The following is a 24254-nucleotide window of genomic DNA, read 5'->3' as shown; positions in this document are numbered from 1 at the left end:
TCTTTTCTTTAAAGTTGGTTTATTTACAAAATTACACGTTAAGAATACTTTGTTTAACTCGAACAACTGCCTATTAAACAAGAGCAGGATAACTGGCTTTTAAGCTGCTCTGTCGTACAAATCATGCATAAATCCATGACATAACATGCTTAAATTCTGCGAGCAGCTTAAGTACCCTCCCACTAACCTACGCGGTCAACAGAAATATTTTTTTGGGGTGTGTTGCCGACCCATCAGCCACGCCCTTGTTAAGGGTGTTCTGTTTTACTGCATCACACATCACTTGGCCCCTTTCTTTTTCTTGACGGGAGATTTCTCGGAACTCGCTGATCCCGGATGTTGCGACTTCTTCGGGTGTGCCTCGCGTTTGGTGATCTGTGGAGTCAAATGAGCACCACTGCTGTCATGTAATGTTCAAACAGCGTGTTCAAAATATTCAACGTTGGCATCATTCCGTTCGGCAAAGTTCAAAAAAAGAAAACAGGAAATATATCATGGTGCCAACAAGACTCAACATGTTTCAACAGTTCTTGAACAGTGTGTCAACACTGCTTGGCCCAATCCTTATAGCATGTGATAGCTATTTATCTGTATATCTCATACATCATACGTACAAAATGAGATCGTTTTAGCCCGGAAAAACGTCAGTTTCCAACAAAGTCAGAATATCTATCATATTAAGCGTACTTCCGAATTATAGCTTTTTTACCGCTTTTAGTGAAATTTATTGACAACTGAAATGTTGTAAATATTCTACAACAGAAAATTTAAAAGCTGAGCGTTCTAGTTCCGTGAGCCTCTCTGGTAAGGGTACAACCACTATCACATCAGGTTATATCATGCCCCTGTCCACATAACTTTTAAAAAGTTGTAAAAACCCGGATTTGAAAGACCTTATAAGGCTGATTTCATTTCCACTCAGGAAGAACCACACAAACTGCACGAAGAGAAACAATTGCTGTATTAATCTTACCCCTTTCAAGATTTTGTTCTTTAGTTCCTCTTGGGTCAGCGGTCGTTGCTCATCATCGGATCCTGACGAACCATCAGTATCGTAGTCGTCACCAGTCGTGGGAGGAACAATAGCAACTGAAGACATTCCCGGCTGAGGACCCTGACCCAAAAGCCCGACTGGTACTGCAGGCTCACCTTCGCGATCAGATTCCTTCACAAAAGGTAAAAAAAAGCAAGATTTAATGACACCAACAGCTGTGATTGGCCAAGCGGTTTGTCTTGGAGAAGTGCCTGCATTTAAAGATGAGTGAAAGGGAAAGCCACAGACATGCGCTCGCAAGCAAACTAACGAATTTCCAAAATAAAATCACTTATTACTTACTGACCGGATCTCATTTTCGAGAGATGTTACGTCTTTACGTAAAAGGTGTTTTGTTCGGGACGAGTGCCTGCCTTAAACTGAGGTGTTCTAGTATATAAACCAGCGTACCTTCAGGTGTGTTTTATAAAGCTTCCCCCACTGCCCAGTATGTATAGAGAGACAGTAGAGAGTTGTCTAACGACGTTTCCCTCCTTAAACAGGTGTACACCTTAATTAAAGAAGTCCCTCCTTTTTTATTTTTATTAAAAAGACCGGTATCAGTGTTAGAATGGCAGGACCTGTCCCACGATCATGCATACATTGTAAGTATCTGCTTTTAGAGGAAGACAGACTACTGCAAATTACTCATGTTGAAAGAGAAAAAGCAAAAATATGTAACGATTGAAATGACCTTGTAACAAAACAGTTTGTATACCTTTGTGGTGACAAATCCATGGACTTGTAAAAGCTCATTTGTCCTTTGTTCAATTAACCCAAGAAACTGAAAATTAAATTAATGAAGTTAACTCAGTTCTATGTGACGTTACTTTATACGATCGCAGGTCAGATTTTTCTTAATTACGTAGACTTTCTCAAAGTCGCTCGCTCGCTTCGCGAGCTCTGACGATCGCGCTTCGCGCTCTCTAAGCTCGGCTTGTAAGCAAGTCTAATAAAGACGGTGCCACAATCCAATAATTTACAGCAGTCTTTTGACATTTTTTCGCTCGCGATCAAAATTTGCGTGGTTTATTTACATCGCATTCAAAGCTGTTTGGAATATCGAACGAAACCGGTCCCAGTACTCTCAAAGTTCGCTCACAACGAGGTACGTCTGTTAAATCAGAGACTATAGAGGGCGGCGATTCTTCAACCACCCTTTTACAGCAGTAACCAGCGCTTGTTTTGGATCATATCCAGAGACTTTTCTTCGTTTGTTCTTCTTTTGCATTCTGCTGCCGATTCCTTTTGCGTTGATTAAGGTTCGCCGAAGTTTCTGCGCGAGACTTTCCCGAGTTAATAAATATTTCTCTGGGATTGAGTGATCAATGTCCCATCTTTGTTGAGAGACTCTTTAGGGGGTTCCTAAGTTGTGTTTCATTGGTTGCCAGCACAGCTATTCTAACGACTGCTTTAACGAGGTGTGAAAACTGTGCAAATAATTCGGTGCCCCAAACTCAAGATTTGTTTTCGCGTATTCCCTCAATTCAAACAAATTAATAGGGTATCTAGACTTATCGGATTTGAACGAAATTTTGCCCTAATGTTCGCCACACACCAGCGCACCAAAGCGTGTGGAACTTTTGCAAAATTCCGGATTTTTTTCCTATAGCGTCCCAATGCGTGACGGTCATCGAGAAAAAAAAATTAAGTTGTCTAACTTTAGAATACACTTTCTCAGGAACCAATGAAAATATCGAAAAAGCCACACATCTCGTGATTGATACAGTCCAGTTGTTTGGATGTCTGGAATAAGGCAAAGGCTCGTAATTCACTTTGACAAACAATGCTAGTTTTGCGTTTGAAGGCTTGCGCGCTCCTATATTCATTTTTTAAGCTTTTTGGTGGTATCTAGTTTCCCCGGCAGGAGCGCGCGTAGATCCGATTTCCCGGAGGACATCCTCGAATGTATAGTCACTTTAAAATAACCACGACAAAGGGCTACTGATCAAATTTAATACCAACCCAACAAAGGACTCACAAGTCTCCAAGATGAATTGTATCTCTCTAGCCCAAGAAAAACTGGACAAATGTGCATTTTCCTGAAATCACACTGGTGCTACACTGTGTCAAACTGGTGCTACACTGTATCAAACTTGCCGTCTGTCAACTCTTGGTAAAAAAGTCAGTAAGCTGGAAAGTACCTGCATCATGTTGGCATCAGTTGCTCCTGATTTTCCACCTAACATGTCCGTTATCGCACTACGATCACAGTTGATCTTGTTAAACAGCGAGTCCACACCTGAAAACAGAAAAAAAATCCACCGCAGACTTAGACCGTTTGGTACAGCTTCCAAAAATTCTGAAAGGCGAGTTAATAAGCTGTTTTTATTGTGTGAAAATAAGGCTATCTAGCTATGTCTGCCTGTCTATCTACACACTTCTTCCCATGAATGCATTTGTTTGACTTTGTTACAGTTGTTCGTCAGTTTTTGTAAGCTATCCCCACAGAAAAACCAATTGGTTATTGGTTGACGTTTTTTTTTCTCATTTTGCACTCTACGGGTCTCACACTGCACTGTTCTTTAAAGACTTCGGTAGAAGTCTTAGGAATTCTGCCAGCCTGAATAGCTTTTTTAACTTTGCGCAAAAGCCACGAAACTTGATGACTTTTTCAGAAATTTCTGGGAAGAATTTGATGCAGTCGGTTAGTGCTTATTGTCTTTGATGTTACCATGGCAACCAACTTGGGACAGGCCATCTTCTCAGAAAACGGAAAATCCCATTTTAAAATGAAGAAACATTACAAGTTTCTATTACAGTATTTTTTACGTTTTTAGCTCATATTAGGGTGCGGTCGATTGAACCTTTTCCGGAATAGAAATACATACCATGATGACAAAAAAATCCCTCGTAAGAGCCTTTTAAAATGGAATGGACTCAAGAATTTGGACAGTGGATTTAAACTACATATATATCTTTTTTTAATAACACAACAGTCATTATATTTAAACCATTTTCATGCAAATTTCGCAACTTTAAAAATTACAATGTAGCAGCAAAGTGTAACAGAACAATTTACCTTTAAACTGAAACATAAGCGTATATTTGTTGCTTTTACACCTGAGGAATTTGTCTTTCCCTTCCTTTTTAAGCTGGATTAGAATAATTAAAGAAATATATATCCAACGGCTTTTCGTGGAGTGCACATTCCTAATTTTTTGTGGCATCATTTCCAAGGATCATTTCCGATCTGGGGATCATTAACGGGCCTGCACAGTGTTTTGTTGTGGTTTTGATTACTTTTCGTTCAATTTTAGCGCTTTCTTGAAGCTTTTGGGACAATCCAGAAATCCAAGATGGCCTCCATTCGGCAATCATCACGTAATTAACACGTAACGTGACGTCATTACCTTTCATCGCAGACCACGAAGGAAACATATTTGGACCTACTATTGTTTTATGCTCCAAGTGCCATTTTCATAGCTCTAATAGACGCGAAGTAATGGAGTTATTAGAGCTGACCTGATTTGAGTTGTTCGAGTATTTTCTTGCTCTGTTTATACTGTGCATCGTACTGATCAGCTTGTTCTGTGGCTGAAGACAAACTGTCCTCAAGGTCCTTAAGGAGGGCCTTCCTTTGACTGGCCATTTCCACTTCCTCACTTTTGAACTTCTCAATCTCCGCCTGATTCTGATAACATAATAACCAGTCGTAGAAGCAGGTTAACACCTTAATACCTCATAAAATTAATTCAAATGTGCAAAATAAACGAGCTACCAACAATCAACTGTGTAATTTAGCATTGATTGAGAAGACTGCCAACTGTCTAAAATAAAGTATAAACTAAAATGCCATACACTACAGGAGATTCTAGTATAATAATTTCATACTGTGTCAACTGCTGATAAGATTGTTGTCTGAGAAACAGGGAACATAGCAGACATGAGCAAAGTTGACAGCAGTTGTTGTGACAGATTTATTTGCATGCTTTAACCTTTTCCCAAATGCATGCAGTTACTATGTATAATCAGTAATTATTTGTTATGTGTAAGCTTAACACTCTTCAGGCATTTAGAATTGCCAAGAATGGATCGTAAAGAGGGTGACTAAGTAATACTCACCTCATTAATTTGTTCTTGCAACAGTTCGATTTCATTGTTGAGTTCATTGACGTAGTTAAAAAGTGCAAAGTTCTTATCCTCCACTTCAATAAATTTGGCAACCAGGAGATCAATATCCTCGATACCAGTGGCCTCCTTGATTGTCTGGAATGCTGCCTCATATGACTGAAAAAGCAATAACTGTATTTGTTTAAAATAGAACATTTCAAATATTTTCCTGAAGGACAGCTGCAAAGGTCAAGGAGTAATCTATAGCCTTTAAAAGCGGTAACAGATGTGTCCCGGGATGGGGTTGTATTTTCACAACTGGGCTGACAGGGTCCCACTGTATTAATAGTAAGAGTAACTAGAATTGGGCCATATTCTCAACACAACTGCTTCATTGCATTAAAATTGTGTCTTCAAATGTGTCAATTCAGCGCAGAAAGACATAGTTACAAGGGTTCAAAAGGTATAGCATAACTAAGGCCACAAAGAAGACTGTCTGAATGGGGTAGGGGTTCTGAGATGTTGGGAGCTAGTACATACCCAGCATAAGGTGACCCAAGAACCCATGGGCTTCAGTCTTTCAATAAGCAAAAGCACATTTCAGAAGGAAAAGAAACATTGTGTAGGCCAATCAACATGAGATGATGACAGACACATGCAAGGACATTAGGAAAGAAACTATAATTATATCTTTTAAATTCTTGTGCTTACTTCACAGGTGGGAATCAGGCTTACAACTCCATCATCATCTCTCTTTTTTAATAATTTGCAACAAAATAAACATTCGCAGCTACCTCAATCGTCTCCTCTGCTTTGTCACCTCTTTCTTTCTCATCTTTTTTCTTTCTCTGTGATGACAATTCACCATCCATCATCTCAGCTCTTTCCTCACTCTTTATCCTCATGAATTCTTTTAGTTTGCGATCATGCTCTATGATACGCATGAGCTCCTTGAGTTCAGTGTTATATTGAGATAAATCCTTATCAGCTTTCTCCTTCAGTGCCATCATCTTTCCTTGGGCCTCATCGCTAAACAGTTATCAATAGCAACACCAAAAGAATGTCAGTTGCAGGACATTTAAACGCTTGAAATTATTCATGAATGCATAATTCACAGTAACATTATACTTGTTCGGTGTTTTGGAATTTCAACAGCTAAATTCATAAACATCGGCAGCAGTAAATGCAGAACTGATGATGGTGATCACATAACTATTTATCATTTTATCTATTTATGCTGGCGCAATGAAAGTAACAGCAATTTTTAAGAAAAGCACAATGTTTTTAAGTTCTGAAAACATGTTGAAACATGTCTTATCTTCAGTTCTGCAAATTATAACCACTATATTTAATTTAAACATGTGTAATAAATATGTCTAGCTGAGAATTTTTTCCACATTTTTTTAATCATTTATGCATTGTCACACATTACATTGCTGACCTTGAAGTACTTTTTGTTTTGCTATGGCTACGGGTAGTACGCTACCTACAAAGTGTACTAACGTCTTACTATTTGCAGATTTTGAATACTTAAAACAAATACATTCTAATGACGGTACATACTAGTTACATTTTCAATGATGCACAGCTACTACATTAATAGGAGAACTTTACAAAAAAACATTCAATCTTTGGAGAGAAGAGTACTTCTCGATAAAACATATAATTAAGACAAATTTTCAAGATTATATTTAATGGGTATCTTACTGATAAACTCGTGAATGGAGATGGCCATGCTATTTAACTTGTTTGAATAAATATAATGGCACGTAATATAAATAAGGTGGTGTAGTTAAATTTCCTAATATCAGCTCTTTCCAAAAAAGCGTAAAAGCGTACGCAACAATGCCAAAAGGTGGTCTGGGAATAAAATAAGCATGTTAAGGCATGGCTCAAGGCCACGTCTGGGTAAAAAATAGAAACAGTTATAACTCAGCAGAAATTTACTGAAAGACCACCAAACTTGGTAGCGTCACAGAAATTGATGACCTTAACTCAATTCTAACCTCGGGTCTTGAAAATAGATGTCACGTGACCGGTTATGATTGTTTATTTGCATTGCCCAAACAGAAAATAGAAAATGGGGCGCCGAGTTTATATATGATGAATGTCGATTAGGACGTTTTTCTTACTGTATGGTTATGCCTTACATGAATCTGTCCTGAATGGTTGACTTCAATATTTAGTTAACGGATTATTTAAGAAAATAGGTCACGTGACTTATTAAAATTCCTAATAATTTTTTAATAAAACCGAAACCTATTCCATTCAGGACAGATTTAGTTACTATACAATAGCAGCTACAAACACACTTGCTAAGCTACAAGTCACAATGAACCATTCTTGCCCCATTTGACAATTTGTTTTGAGCGCAATTGTGACATCATCAAACACGTGACCACTATTCTTGTGCCTTAAGGAATTTAAGGTCGCTGAAATACATCGATTTTAAACTTATGGCCACTCTGGGGATTTAAAAAAGCATTGATTTGAAAGATAGGTAGTTTTAATTTTGCGGGGGGTCTTAAGTAAAAAATAAGCCATGCCTTAACATGCTTGAGCAGAATCCATATTAGCTCAGAATCCAATAAAAGCTCAGAATCCATATTGCCCACGATCTCAAGTCTTCGCTGTACGGTCGATGCATTATGGATTCTGAGCTTTTATTGAAATTTATTGGGTATTTCCCAGACTACTTTTCGGCATTGTTGCGTATGCTTTTACGCTTTTTTGGACAACTTTTGTTGAAACAGCTGTATACAAATTAGGATAAGCACATTATCCAAACATACAATTTAATGGCACAAGAAGATCATGAGATGGGATTGTGTGTCAGTTGACTGGTTGCTTTAACTGGAGGTTAGTCTTAAACAGTAGAAAATTTCTATCCATTTGGACAAAAAATTGTCACGTTTGCCTTAACATGAGGACAGAGGTGACCAGTCGCTTACAATAGGTGCTACTAACTGATTAAAAGTGATTTGACTGAGAAATTTTTGTTATTTTGGAAAAGTGGCCACACTGTAGCCAGTTTAAATTTAAGATGAAAAGAAAAACAAAAGAACAAAACAAATGAACCAAACAAAAGGCAATGTAAACACCAAATTTAAATAATGATTATTATATATTTACTATATTTTATCAAGTAGACAGCTGGAATAACAGAATTACGCACAAACACAACAAGAAATAAAATATTGTAATAAACAACAGGGGCTTTTAAACTGGCCAAAATAGAGGTAATCCACATCAAATGCAGATGTCTGCAAAAAGCAATCTGCCATCACTGTATGTAGCTATTATAAACAGAAGTTTTGTTTAAAAAGCAGCTGTTGGCATTCTGACTTAAGTACTTAAAACATCGCCTGCCAGCTAGTTATTGGTAGTGACAAATCACTCAAGACATGTGGTCTGGTGGTTTATTATAATGGCAATCAACATTACTGTACTTTACCGGGCCTCATAAGCTGCTGTTGATGTTTCAATGCCCTCCATAATCTTTTGTTTATTCTCCACTAATTCCTTCTCTAGTTTCAGGCGAATGGTGTCAAAAGTCTTCTTCTCCAGTCGCATGTGATCAAATGTCTCTCTCAGCTTTCCATTTTCTGACAAGCAACTGTTAAAGTCAATATTGGCCTGTGTAATGAATGGAATACAAACAACAATCAATATGAAGAAGCCTTAATGTTTTTTTTTTTCATTACATAATTAGTCTGTAGTACCATATTAAGAACAGCATGAACAGCCCTAACAGATCAAAATAATGGAGACACCAAAACAAACGAAATTCTGTAAGATATAAATTTTGACAAAATTGGGGAACTTTTCCCTATTTTAAAATTCCTTATAAAAAGAATTCTGACAGATTTTCTTCAACAAAAAATGTTCACGTTTCCGTTTTATTGTTTTCTGTCAACAGCAAAACTTTGAACATAGATACATAAATAATTGACATGTACATTTAATTTTATTCCTATTAATAATTTGATTTATGGCAGAGTGTAGTGAATCACCAACAGTTATATGCAACTTAGTTTTTAGTTTCACAAAGCTGTAAAACTCAGGCTTCATCAAGCAGCCCCAATTTAGGGATAAGAAAATAATTTCTGAGAAAAAACAAACAGAAAGGGTGGAACAATGCACACCAAAGGCAAACCCAAATTATACATATCTAAAACTGAAACAGAGCAATTAAAAACTTATATTAATAGTAAAAAGAAACCATAAAATCAGCAAATTACCATATAAACATTTTACCTTGTCTAATCTATTTTCAAGAACTCTAATATACTTCTGGGTTCGTTTGTTCTGCAGATGGCTGTTGTGGACACTGCAAAAAATAAATCAAAAATTAGAAAAAGAAACAAACTATTAATTAAATGTATAACAAGCATTATTTTAAATCTTATTCCTTTATCAAAAATTAAAGTCAAATTGAACAATAATATTTGGGTGTGATAAAGTAGAATGGTGGAAGGGTAAATGGTGCAATAGCTTACTTTGGAGCTAAAGGCCTGATTTAGCTTTTAGACAAGAACTTTTATTTTATTCCAATTCTCCTTCTTTCCATCTGTGGAACCTAATTAAGTTGTTTTGATACAGTTTTTGAGTGACCTGCATACATTGCTTTTTCAACCAGCTATTAGGTAGTCTTCTCCAATACCAATCGATGTGAAATTTACACCTGTTCACGTAATATTATATCGCTATATATATATATATGACGATTAATGAGTAGATGGTAAATTTTGTACAATCCAGTGAGATTTGAATTAGAAATTAGTCTAGCGCAAATACATCACCACCAAATTCTTTATAACTATGGACTATAAACAAATAGACAAATTATGAATTAATACTTGATTTCAAATAAATCACTAACAAAAACATTTCAAAACTGAGTATTTGTGAATGGATTGTAAATAAGCACTGCCTCGATGAAGCGACTTGAAAATATGGTCAAGGTGTGTCTTGAAAGACACTGTTTGAAGCCACTTAAATGTTTTGCGATTGTCTCTCCATCTTGAGAAATTATGCATTTTTTCTCTACCATCGTTCCCATTAAATTTCTTGTAATATTTTTTAAATTTGTGCACTTTATTAAAAAAATCTAAGAAATGGCTCAACGAAGTGATACATTTTTTGTAAGACCTTCACCACACTTTTTTTGATGATGTAAACAACTTTAGTTTGACTATCAGGAAGATTATTTTAAAATTATCGATGAAGAGGATGCATACAACATGCAATAGAAATGTTTACAATACAAACTCAAGTTATTTTACAAGTTATTTTGCTTAATAATAAATTCAAATCAGTGTGTACAATACTATGCCGGGGCTGATGTACTTAAGCGCATAATATAATACCATGCTATTCTTCTATGGGGTCAAAATCAACAATGTCAAAAAACACAAAACAATATGTTGTGTATGCGTTAATTAATTTTAATGTGTTTACTTAGTATACCAATAATATTGCAAAGCTGAATTTGTAGTGCAAACTTTACAGTCCGTTTATATATAATTGTCTTCTTCATTTATAAGTGTTTGGGAAATCAAATTCAATAAAACTGGGATAAAAAATAATGTTCACGCCAAAGAGCATGCAATTCTGAGGCCTTTCTGGGATATTTGCAAATATGCACAAATTTGAAAATTACAAGAAAATTCTTAGGTAAGCAATATCAGAGAAAAAACTCAATCTCAAGCTTGCAACAGGGATCAAAGCACCCTGTGAGGGAACTTGTGAATATTTGGACAGGCGAATGAAATGATATTTCAGATTATACATGTCTTTAACATAAAGTTAATTATTAGCTTCTTTGAGTATGAGCTGTGCAGTTGTTCACCAACGTACCAAAGAAACACCACTGTGGCTGTCCTAATAAGGGGTTCAATAGATCTGCATTGTCGCTTTTATGTTTTTTCTTATCTTTGGACGTCTGAGTTCAATGCTGGATTGGTTTCACGACAAGTCTTCCGGCTTAAAGTATTATCTTTAAATATACAGTGTATGTTCCGGGATTGACTCTCGGAGGGGGCATATTCCGTGTTCATTTTTTTTTTCATTTTCTGCTTTCACTTTATCAGACTGAGAATTGGTAATATTTTACCACATTTACCATACTGAAAACAACATTAAAGATAAGGACTGTTATGTAGCAAATTTTCTCCATTCCAGTTAATTTAGAAATCCATGTAAACGCTGTACTTCAGTTTAATCATTCAAGAGCTTGACATATACCTGCCAACTTTTTCTGAGTCAAACGCGTGAGATTTTTGCCTCGTCATAAGCGGGATTTCCGAAAACGTCCAAGCCACCTCCAAAGATTTCCGACAATTTTCCAAAGACTTCCGAACGTTGCTGAGAATGTCGGAAGATATTTCGACGACCTTTGAACGCTTCTTTACGATTCGAATGGATTGTAGACATTTGAAAGCTTTTGTGATTGTTATAAAGAGCAAATTTAAAGAAATAATACATAACAAAATTATCTGAAATTAAATGAAGTTTTTTAGAACAAGTGGTCCAGATTTGTGAGTCAGGCGTGACAAATTGTCCTTGATGCGTGAGATCGCTGTCTTTAGTCCGCAGGCATGAGACTCGCGCATAATGCGTGAGAGTTGGCAGGTATACTTGACGTGCAGTTTGTTGAATAATTATTTGAGATATTTCTCAAAATCCCCAACATCCTCTTTTTCAGCAGCCGAGTGTTCTTTAGCCTATTTTCTTTTAATTTCAAACTCCAAAAAATGGATTTTAGTGAAGTCCTGACACTAGGATAGGATATAAGTGGAATTAGGCACAGAGTGTGGCTCCTGTGGTGATTGAATAACAAACAGCAAGCATCTAGTTTTCCTTCCAAGAACCGCCACAAATTTTGTACCAATTATAAATGCCTTGTGTTGTTACTGAATGAAAACTGATACTTGTAAGTGAACAAGTTTGGTTGCCTAGCAATTTGTGGCTGAAATCTTGCCAGTGTTTTCAATGTGGCAGTTAGTTTCTTCATCCAAACGATGGCTTATGACATTGTATGCCAAATTATAGCAAATTCAGAGAAATTTGGATGCCAAGGCCAAAACAGTACTTAATAATAAGTCCTTTTGCACCTTCGAATATAACAAGATCTATAGCTTCCAATAAAGATAATAAGGAAACTCACACTTACCCTCCCATATTTTTTCTTTGTTGCTTAATCTTTTTTTCAATTACCCTGATCTGTAAAATAGTGATGTTTAAAAGGTTAGATTAACTAATTAACTAATTAAATTATAGGCCCTTTATTATATCTTGAGCTGTAATTTTTTTCTATGCATGCAATACCATGTTTCAGTACTATATTACTTCAACCCTACGTTATTGATAATATGAAGGTTTTATGTGTAAACTTTTTAGCTTAATCATCAAAGATCAAAGACAGCTGCTGAATGATGTATAATTATTTTTGTGTATCCCCCACAATACAGGACTACATGTGTACCCATTAACATGTACAAATCATCAGTGACATAATTATAACCAGGGAAACATGATGTATTGATTAGGATAAAACATTCCTACCCTGTTTAGTAGATTGTTCATGTGAAAACAGCACAATAAGGACTAGTGTTAAAAAACTTGTGTCCAAGTTGTTTATCTTTAGTTGATTTTATTAGCAGTGGGATATTAAATTTATTGTTCTTGATCACTCTGGATGATTGTTTATCCACTCACTCCTTACAAAATCTTGTGGAGTACTTGCTTCACTTTAGAAAAGTCATATTAAGCTATTTCTTGTTTATGTAGCATTTATTTTGCTCCAAAACTTTAAATATGCAATTAAGTGTCTTAAATGGTAAACAATCTCTGTGCCAAAATTAAGGTCTAGTATCTGGTCATGAGGAGCATTATACTTTTGATTTCAAGGCACTTAACAAGTCATGCTGAAAACCCCTTAATTATATTACAGTGGGTTTCAAATAACTTTTGACGACCGGATTCTGAAATTTGTTCGGTGCTTCCGAGCTTTCGCAATATTTTAATAATGAATTTGCGAACTTTGAAACAAAATTTGAAACTTCATATCGAACGAACATTAGCCCAGCCGAAGTTCATTTGGGCACGATGAATCCCTTTATTTGGCAACGAAAACATAGCATGCATGTACATTTTGCGAAAACCCATACAGAGATTGCAGTATTTCACGGTTTAAGTACAATCACGTCTGGAATGTCCAGGAATTTCTTTCAACATTGCGCTACATCGAGTGATCTTGATGAAAGCCCTGGCTTCTCTACAGATAAATAGCTTGAGTGAGAGACCTTCGTGGCCAGATGTTTATTAATGTACATGTAGGTTCAGTTGGCCACTTGCCGGCCTCCACTGAGAGAAGTTGAAACTTAAATGAGGACCTGCCTTGTGAACTTAAATGATAAAATTAAAATAATTTGATTTTAGTGAATTAATACAGTTGAGAAAAACTTGATTCTTTGTTAGTGATGAAAAGAAGAAACAAATTTTGCTTTGAGGCAGTCAGGCGCGTAGTGGCGCCCACGTGTCTGCAAGCCAAGTCAAGTTGTCTATAATTTTTTTATTTAGCGAAGGTCAACAAATACGTTTGCTCTTATAAGTTACGAAGGCTTTTTTTCAGTCTTTTTTAATATTTGCACGTTGATGCTATTTTTGGCGTGAGTTATACGACGCATCCATGGCGGATTCCTTTCATCCAGCATATTTATTTTCACTTGATATTTTCGAAATAAAATGTACATCCCTGAACAAGGAATGTTGTTCAGCAGGGGAGAAAAACTAATGTAGAGTTCCTAAACAGGCAACAAATTTATTTCAGTGCACGAAGAACACGAAGTTCCAATGTATTAAATTCTAAACGAAACTCGGAAACATTAATTTCAAACTGTAACAGGTTCAGTAACGCAACTAAATAGCTCGATAAAATGATTTGTGGTCAGTGTCTGGAAAATCAAATCATTAGATCCCTTCTCAAGTTTGTCGCTGAAAAGCACCATCCACTTTTCTAAGTCTGCCATTGAGATTTCCTGTTTATATCCCGCCCAATTCGCAAGCTTTCTTCCACATGAAGTTCCCAACTTGGTTTTGAACTTTGCAAATTGATTGGTAACCTCGTTATCAAATTTTCAAGTCCGTTGCCAACTTCAGAAGTTCCAAACAAACTTCGGAACCCGATCGTCAAAAGTTATTTGAAGCCCACTGTAAAAAGGGAATTTTATTTCAATTAAATAATATTTACAAAGTAACTCAATAATGAATATTAGCGAATTAATAGGCAATCAATCACACTTGGTTATTTTGGGGAAAAGTATATCCACAGACTGTTTACACAACATGAAAATGCATCAGACCTAAATGTTTTCATTTCAATCTGATTGTCCTATTTTAATATCAATTTTCACTGGCCAACATGAAGTAAAGGTCGAAACAAAAGGAATATCCAGTGGCAGTTAAGTGTAAATTATTTGACTGTATAATTTTTTTACGTATAATTTGAATTAACTAACCTGGTCATCAAACGTTTTGATGTCTTCATTCACAGCTTCAAGCTGCTCCTTTAGTTCATCTAAATAAGAACAGAACAAAGAATTGTTTTCAATGGTACAATGTACAAAAAAAGATTCCAAAGTTTATATGATAAATTAACATTATTTTAATTGATAATAATCATCATTATCTATATGTATATATTAATCCAATTATTCAAAGGTAAGATTCATATATAATTTAAAAAGTGTTAATTATATCAAATAAATGGTTAAAATGTTAAGGTGGATGTCTGTTTGGTAGCATTTTGCACTACAGTCTTAATTAACCCATTGGCACCATTCCAACTAAAACCGGCCGTGATTTTGCACCAGCCGCGTTCGGTTCGGTTACTCCCTCCCCTAGAAGGGCTTTTTTTGTCCCCTATTCAGGGCTCAAAGTTTATTTTTGACTTTGGGAGCACCTGTGCTACCAGGTGTAAATTTCTAGGCGTACTGCCAAAATTTTAGGCGCGCAGCTAAAAATTTTAGGGTTAGAACTTAAAATACTAGCTGGTAGCACCAAAAAGAAAAATCAGAAGCTTCAGATATTTTATTAGTGATCATTGATAATGGTGTCATGACGACACCGAAACGTTGTTCATTTCTTTTGCTTATTTTTGCTTGCCGATCGTTAACCAGCACGGTAATGTTTTATTTCAATCGTGTGTTTGTTTCTTTCAGTCCCTTACTGTACATTTGCGATAGCAATAATACTGTTACATTTTTTAGAATATTACATGTTATGGTACGTTAAACAAGAAATAAGGAATAACGTCATTGAATCCGCTCAATCAGACGAAATCCTTCAAGTTCCACCGACCACCAACTGAAATTAATTCATCTGGCCACTTTCTGTAGGCAAGGTTAGGTCGCCTTGATCTCTGCCCACTGTTTAACCACTTCACAACTGCTGTAGTTGGGTCAAATGTGTTGGAAGGCAGCAGCCAGCTGTTTGAGAATTTAAATTGTCTTTTTGTAAATGAGCATTTCGAAAAAGAGAATAAATTACATTGTTGACCGCGCAATGACTTAACTGAAATAAAATTCATTGTTTCACAGGAAATTTAACACTTGTGCTTGCCTTGAAGAAAAAAGTCTCTTAACCCAGATTTTTTAGACATTCTTGACTCTTTGTTATCGGCAAAGCGAACTAAATTGCGCAAGAAGCACGTGTTTCAGAAAATTGCCTTCACTCGTACGTGTCCGCGGTGCGGTCACAAATCCGAGAAGAGTCTGGGGTGGGTTGAAACATGGACAAGAAATGGACTTGGGGAAACAACAAATAAAACACACACTGATGCAAGAAAAATGGTGTAACTTTATTATGTGGAACCTATTTGCGTTACATCCACATTTGAATTTATCATTTCAGGCTTCTGTTTCGTGTTTAATCAGGCAGAGTACACAAGAATTCTCAGGTGAGGAATCAAAGTGGCCTGGATTCAGGCGCACTGAACTTGATTTTTCAGGCGCAAAATAAAAAGTCTAGTCGCATATGTGACCAGCTGGTCACTAACATTGAGCCCTGCTATTGTTCTCAGTCCTTTCAGAAAGGACTGACCAATCAGAATCTACTTACTGTGCATATATTAATAGGTCTTGAGGGGACCTAGACAAAAGAGCTTTCAGTCTACGCAAAGCCATCTCAAATTTCAGTTTCTGTTGGCGCGACTGGGCCTGCTGGACGGCTAAATTTTCAGTCACCAATTTTCGTGTTTTCAAAAGGGAAAAAACCTTTTTGAAATGGTAAAATTATCGATAGAAGAACTACTAAGGAATATTCAACAGTTTAGACAGCAGAAATCCAAGAAATAACGGGGATGAAATTGTGCTTGGAGGCAAAATTGTTGTTTTATCCAGATGACGAGCTAGTGGACATCTCAAATCATTATTCAGGCCACAGACTTTCTGCAATAATTTTCGGGTACCTCTGCCCAATTCAACCGCCAAAAAATTACAGATTTGATTGTGAAGTTGTACTGAAATACTATTCTAATTGACCGATTCTTTGTATTTTGAACAGTTTTTGCATGCCCCGCAAGGGTCGATAATTTCACTTCAAAATGGACTATAGTCTTGTAGTTCCTTCAAATCGCTTGCGTCTCTCATCTCGCATTTAGAATAATACGCGTTTCTTTCTTTATGGGCGTAAACACAGACTTTTCTAAATAAATTTTTCACTTAGGAAAGCTTTTTGTGTGTTTTTCCTTCTATTTTCATTGACAAAACGTGACAACTGCATAATCATGTGTAAACAAACACATATTGCCCTCAAGACGGATCAAATTTCGCCCATGTGACGCGAGGATCAATTTTCATCGAAATTTTGGAAATTTTTACTTTCAAGTTATTTTGACATTTTTAACTGACAGCTAGTGTATTTTATTCCATAATAAGTAATTTTAGCTATTTAAGACCAAAGGGGTGTTGATTTTTTTTGTCCTGTAAGTTCTGTATTTTACTGCACATGGGGAAAGAAAAGGTGTATGTTAATGGCGTGTTGTCCACAAGGGTCAATCTTAGGTCCACTTCTTTTTCTGATTTATATCAATGACTGCATTGTCAACGCAACCAAATATTTTTCACTAAGACTTTTTGCTGATAATACCTCCTTAACTGCAACTGGTAAAGATCTAGACCTATTGCTTCATCAAACAAACCATGAACTGCCAGCCATTTATGAGTGGTTATGTTCAAATAAACTTAACCTAAATTTAAGCAAGACGAAATACTTGTCTTGATATTTCAGCCAAGACAAAAAATTAACTATAATATTCACCGCCCTCTGAAACTAGTAGATCAGTGTCTAGAGCAGTCTTATAGTATAAAATATCTAGGACTAGACTAGATTGCTTTTTGTCTTGGCAAGACCACATGGATTTAATATAAGTAGTAAAATTAGCAAAAGTGTAAATATTATCACAAAACTTAAACGTCATGTTACAAACCAGTCACTTATAAGTATCTAATATTATGCAGTTGTATATCCCTATCTAACCTGTGGTTGCGTATTGTGGGGAAATAACTATGAGGCACCCTTAGCACAACTGGTTAAGTTACAAAACAAAGCAGTTAGAATCATAAATAACGTACGTCCCGCTTCGTGATCACATCACTCCTCATTATGTAAATCTTGGTCTTATCAAGCTTGCCAACTTTTTTATGACTATATTGTAGATGGAAAACCTTCCAATTTTACCTTTACCCTAGTACCTGAGCAACATAATTATGCCACTCGAATTGCTTCCCTACAACATCTGAATCCTAGTCCTTTCAGAATAAATTAATTAGGAAATTTTGCCCAACAATTATTGGATGCTATTATTGGAATGATATTCCTATGTTTATTCGTCAAAAACCAACAAAACATATTTTATTTAAACGAGCTCTCTTCCAGTATTATTTTGCTCTGAGTATTAATCACTGCCACACGACCTTGTAAAACGTTTTCTGTCTTTCTTCTCCTCTATATTTTACAATTAGTTCTCCTTTTTCTTCTTCTTTTTTTTATCTTACCAAATACTGTAACGTGATTTAAGGGGTATACAATTAGCTAACTATATTATGCCCTTCTCCACTCCTTTTGTACAGTAATCTGATATACTAATAAGATCATGTGGAGTAAATAAAAAAAATACAAAAAAAAAAAAAAAATACAAAATACAAAGAAATAAACACTTTGCCAATTTTACCGAATTTTGGAAAACCTCTGGAAACAGCTGGTGATCAGTTGATTAATATATGTACAACTTTCAATAATTGGTTGGTTCAGTTGTCTTATTTTTGAGAAAATTCCATGTCTAGAAATTAGTTTTAACCTACTGGTATTAATTACATGTATATAGGCAAGCTGACATTATGTCTTCAGTAAATTAAAATTTTTGTTAAAAATTTTTTTAAAACAGAAGAATCTGTTCAGTTACAGATTTAAACCTCAACATTGTTAACATACATTACTATTAAGAAACCATAGAAGGCAAGTAATTCTGATAATTTTAGAAGCATATACCTGGCATGTCAATTTGTGCAAATTGGTATTTATCATTTACTAATTAATATATTAAATTAACGTTACCTTCAATTGTTAGGAGAGTGCTTAGCTTGTCTGTGTTTGATTTGTCCTGAAACAATCAAAGAATATATTAGGCTGTTTTCCAAGACCTTAATCATTGATACAGTTTTGATTAATTACACTCCAATGTTAAAACGTTCAGGTAGTTATGTACTCTAGTGCACTGAAATATATAATTTTTTCTACCCACACCCTCAGACATATTTTAGACAAGTTCATTTATGCAAGTTCATTTTTATTTGAAACCCTGTTAATCTAAGTAACCACCTTCAGTTACACCCACATTAATTTTGAAGGGCTCCCCACACCTGGGTTCTTGTCTTTTAAAATGTTTTCCAGCGAATATTGTCTAAGTTCCTTTTCCGTTGTATTTTAAATTTCACCTTGCAAAAATGCAGATGAAGGTTTTAAGCAAACAGTGCTTAGAATTAGGCTAGAGACAACAGGCCTCCCTTCTTCAGGCCCAGATGCTTAACACCTCCTTCTTTGATTGTCATCCGGCACTGATTGAAAATGTACAGTATGAGCTGCTTGCCTTGGAACGGTCTTTGTAAATATTTCTGTTCGATACCTTCCCAGGCATCTAGTTTCAATGTACAGTAACTTCTTCCTTTCGAAAGGATGATATATTTAACAATTTGATTCTCAACCCTATAATTTCTCTGACTGTCTGAATTCTTGAGGAAATCAATACTTTTGATTAATTTCTGATCAATAATGTTTTAATGTTGTTAGGCCAACTTAGGTCCACTTAATTCAGGTACCAATTTACTCTAAATTACCAGTCTAAGCAATTAAAAATGATTTCTTTGCCAATTTGCATTCTTGTATATATTATAGCAATATTTTTTCCGAAAAAAAAAAAGTATTTTAAGTTCAGCAAATGTAATTTAGTACAATTTACCACCGATTTCATTGATATGCGACCCTCGAATAAAAACTCCCGCGAGCATTTGGCGATTCGCTTCCATCAAACATGCGCTTCTTATATGGTGTTATATTATGCTGCTCTTGTTTCCCCAAAATATGGCGGCCACCGTGTAGCCTGTTCGTTCGACATGGTTGCTTCTTATTCTTTGAGTTTACGGTGGCCACTGGTATTTTTGCTTGTGCAGGGGTTGAGCGCGATTGCTATATTTAGCAAGACTTCTGAAAGTGGGTTGACATTTGTGAAGAAAATTCGGAAAAAATACAGAAATACCTCCACAGTTGATTACCCAGCCCGAACGGGAAAAGCAAGACAAATGGACGGTAGGTTAAAAAAGAATCGCATAAATCAGCATAAATAAACGCGCATGCAGTAGATGACATTGATTGCCTTTTATCATTTACAGCACGACGAACTGTTTATAAGGAGAGTAATTGAACGACATCCAGGAGTATACGAAGATGAAATACAGGGATGGCTCAGTTCAATATGCAAGAGGAAAGACAGTCAGTGTGGCTTCGATCAATCGATGCTCAACCCCTACACGCGCAAATACACCACTTGCCAACGTAAACTAGAAGAATAAGAAGCAACCATGTCGACCGAACAGGCTACACAGTGGCTGCCATTGTTTTGGAAATAAGAGCGGCATTCCTATAACACCATATAAGGAGCGCATGATTGACGGAAGCGAATTGCCAACTGCTCGTGGTAGTTTTTATTCAAGGGTCGTGTATCAATGAAATCGGCGGTAGTATCAAACACAGTCATGAGATTATCTATTACCTGGTTCTGGTTTTGCAAACTTCCAGCCAAGGTGTTATCCTTCATCAGTTCTTCATTTTCGCTCTCAAGGGACTGTATAGCTTCCCTGAAAGGGAAACACGAAGCTGAATCAGCCTTAACTAATTTTAAGCACATACTTTTTTAACTGGAGGAATTATTAAGTACCATTAATTGAACCAATGGATCAAAAATGGCACTATATAAATTCATTATTGTTAATTGTCATTATTAATTAATAAATTATTATCATTAGTATTAAATTTATATTTATTATTAATTCAGCTCTCACTTCTATATTTCCTAAATTTTAAATCAAAATAGGAATTTGAATGGAAATATATTTTCCATATATCAAGTAGATTATTGACTCTGCAGAGGCAATCAAGATGTACAAACTTACATCTGTTTTCGTATGTGGTTCTGTGTCTCTTCACTGTAAGCCCTTCTGTCTCCTTCGATAATGCGATACTGACGCTGGAGTTTTGCCAGCTCCTGCTCAGCTATATTTAAAGAAAAAGTAACAACATATTGTATTACAGCCCAGATTTCAATAACTGAAATGGCTACCTGAATTATTTTCCATTAATAAAGGCCAACCTTGGGAGTAAATTATCAGGAATTGTGGCAAACCTGATGACAGGAATCAAGCAAAATATGTCTTACAGAATTCAAACTTTGGTTCTCTCCTTATAATAATTTGTTCTCAACCATCTAACATCACAACCAACAAGATATGATAGTTATATATTATAACTGTCATTTTTAATTACATAATATTTAACATAATGTTTGGAATAATGTAATATTATTATTTTAAATTTGTACATAATAATTAATTGTGATAGTCATGTCTAGACAATTTTTATCAATTTAACAACATGTAGATGTTGCAGTGGTATTATACATGCACATACAATATATAGTAAATACCTAGCCCATCAACCTCTGCCTCACTTCCTTCAGATCTTCTACTGTGAACTCGTTGCATGTTGAATTTTGAAAAAACCTGGTAACAAAATCCAGATCGAAATGGTTAACTTTTGCAACCTTGCTAACATTAGCCACTGTTTAACCAGCAGTTAAACATATATTCTGTAGCAGTCAGTATTATAATGCTTATAATGGCTGCTCTGCCATTTAAAATGTTTTATATCAGTGAGTATTGTATACCCCAGTAAAAATATTTTGTGATCACAACGTGATCACAAATCACGGCCGTGATCACAGGCGTGACACTCCTTTCACCGTGATCACGCCTTCAGCAATGCGTGATTGGAGTGATCACACCCGTGATCAGGGTGTGATCACTCCACTCACCGTGATTCTCTACAGTGATGGCGTGATCACGTTTGGGTAGGGTAAAATTGAAAATCAAAAACATTACCATCTCATTCAATTAGTCCAAAGTATCTGTTAACGCTAATGGAGTAAAAAAAATCATATTCCAGTAAATTAAAGATGTGGTTCAATAACAGCCCAATAACTTACCGCACTAAACTCGGGACAAATTTGAATCTTTCTTTCACTGAGTTCGTGTTGTTCCGGTCTTTCGTTACATGTAACTCTCTGGTTTCGTGGTTTGTTTTTGTTTTTGTGCGTCAAAAGCTTAATCTGCAATATATACGTGTTTTTTTTTTCTGCGTTCATCAGTCCTGTACAACATTTTATAGCAGCTTATTAAACGACTAACAATGAATATTATTTGGACGATCAAATTCAATCCTGATATTATTGTTGTAGCATTTGTTGCCTTCTTTGCGCTCGATTCATTTCACTTACTCGATCCAAGGCAAAAAAATCAAGGCTGCTTTTATGCATGTTCGCAATAAAGCACTGATATACACTGGAAAACATTTTCAAGGTACGATTCTAACTTCAGTTTTGAGAAATATAGCGCCTTTTCTCCGAGTTGCATGACACGTGCGTGTCGGAATTTTATCTGCAATGTCTCTTGAGACATCTGCGGGTTTAATCTTATTGGCCAAATGTCATGAACTTGTTTCAAATTACCTTTACCTGATCGCGTTACAAAACTGGTCCTGAAAATAAACTCGACCGTTGGTAATTTGACTTAGAAGAGCGGGAGCGTTTTCAATGCGAAGTATCTTCCCTTATTCGTCTGGGAAACAGTTTAATGTTTTGGGTTTCTGAAGCGAAGATCTGCACCCGGCCGTTTTGTAAACAACAGACTGTTCCTTCGGATTGTCTCCGACTGCGCAGCCACTTGGATGTTTTAAGTTCGCCACGATAAATGTACTCTGATCGAGAACACTCAGAGGACTTCTTTGGTCTGCTGTAAAACGAAATGACTCTTGCGAGTCGTATTTTAGTCCACGTTTCCACCAGGGAAAGAATATCGACGAACGTTCCAATTACTGAGGTGAGCAACATGACGATCGCGTAATACAATAACGACGAATTTTTATGTCGAAAGTGATTCCCGGTTAGCATCCTTCTGAACCTTAAGAAAATATTAGTTCACGTTTACCTTTGTGGTTCTCAACTTGTCAAAATGTATACTATTTTAGCTTTTTAATTCCACTGCGCAACAGAGTGTGCCGTTCTTTCATGGACGTTCTGCCTCGCCTGAAATAGCCTCTGAAAGGCTATTACTTTGGTGCAGTATTTTATATACACATATGTACTATATATGTAGCTCATTTTTGACAGTTATAAAATTTGTTGTTGTTATTACATTATTGCACAATTTTTTTAACTTCCTGTATTTTGTGCTTTTGTTCTTGTGTACTTCACACATAAAGTTAAATACTGTGATCATAAGGGTGACATGTGATCACAAGCGTGATCACACTTGTTGTGATCACAGTGCCAACATTATGTGTGATCAGAACCTGTGATCTAACCTGACATCACACCCATGATCACATCTCTGATCACATCACATCTGTGATCACATGTAAAAGTTTTTACGCGTGATCACTGTGTGATCACATTGTGTGATCACATGTGTGATCACAGAGTGATCACATTATATTTTTACTGGGGTACCTCCACATACTGCTCATCTTAATGTGGCGGGGAGGGGGGAGTTGGTAAAACTCCCATATATAATTATATGCTACATGGGTATGTGGTTCTGTGAAGGGTTAATGTTTTTCAAACAGTTTAGTCTGGGAAAGGGTAAAGAAATCAGTGAGTTTTGGGCAATCTCCCAAGCCAGAGGCTCATTATAGATATAGTGCTTGATAATAACCCAGTTCGAATTGGAATTTGGAAATGTTGTTTTTTGAAGATAGGAGAAAACCGGAGTACCGGTTCTGTACCCAGAGAAACATGCACTTGTTATAACAAGCTCAGTCAGAGAATTCGAACATTTCTGAAGTAAATCATTAAATCAGTGAAGAGTTTTATCACCACACGTGCCAAAACCTCAAAATACTTTGAATTTCATTCCATGAACCATTTACACACTGGTTTAAAACACCAGTTTTACCATCACACGTGTCATAACCTCAAAATACTTTGAATTTCATTTTATGAACCATTTACACACTGGTTTAAAACATAAACTTGAGTTTAAACTCATGCAGTTGGCCTGATAGAAACAGGCTAAGTAAAGTTTAAGCCTAAATTATTTTAGTTTACTCCCGCATGCTAAGGTTAAACTCAAACTAGATTTTAAATTGAAATGTCCCACTGACAAAAGAGCGGATTGGAAGGCATGGTGAACTTACCAAATTTACTGTGTTCCTTTTTGGAGCCTGGACTTCGAGAATGTCTCGCCGTTCTGAGCTGTTTTGGTGTTCGAATCCGAAAAGCAGGTTGTTGTCATGGAAATCTGCTGACATGTTGTAACGAAGTTACATGTTGTCCCATCGG

The 24254-nt window shown here is 36.0% G+C and overlaps 1 protein-coding gene across 1 annotated transcript; it reads right to left on the bottom strand.

Annotated features, from left to right (window-relative positions):
* On the bottom strand, positions 1–24254 carry LOC146476682 (uncharacterized). Its single transcript, XM_085114262.1, has 16 exons — positions 24110–24254; positions 21345–21420; positions 20815–20914; positions 20415–20499; positions 18704–18749; positions 14608–14666; positions 12261–12310; positions 9344–9416; positions 8541–8722; positions 5881–6115; positions 5099–5263; positions 4499–4667; positions 3178–3275; positions 1752–1817; positions 974–1165; positions 1–375 (listed from the first exon to the last, which is right to left on the bottom strand). Exons 1-16 carry the CDS (start codon positions 24221–24223, stop codon positions 280–282), a joined length of 1806 nt encoding a protein of 601 aa, XP_084970388.1. The 5' UTR covers positions 24224–24254; the 3' UTR covers positions 1–279.

This window comes from Pavona decussata, unplaced genomic scaffold (genome assembly GCF_977016875.1).
Source record: "Pavona decussata unplaced genomic scaffold, jaPavDecu1.1 SCAFFOLD_75, whole genome shotgun sequence".
In the NCBI taxonomy this organism is placed as follows: domain Eukaryota; kingdom Metazoa; phylum Cnidaria; class Anthozoa; order Scleractinia; family Agariciidae; genus Pavona; species Pavona decussata.
Note: the sequence above shows the minus strand (reverse complement) of the source record. Positions and strands in the feature narration are given on the sequence as shown.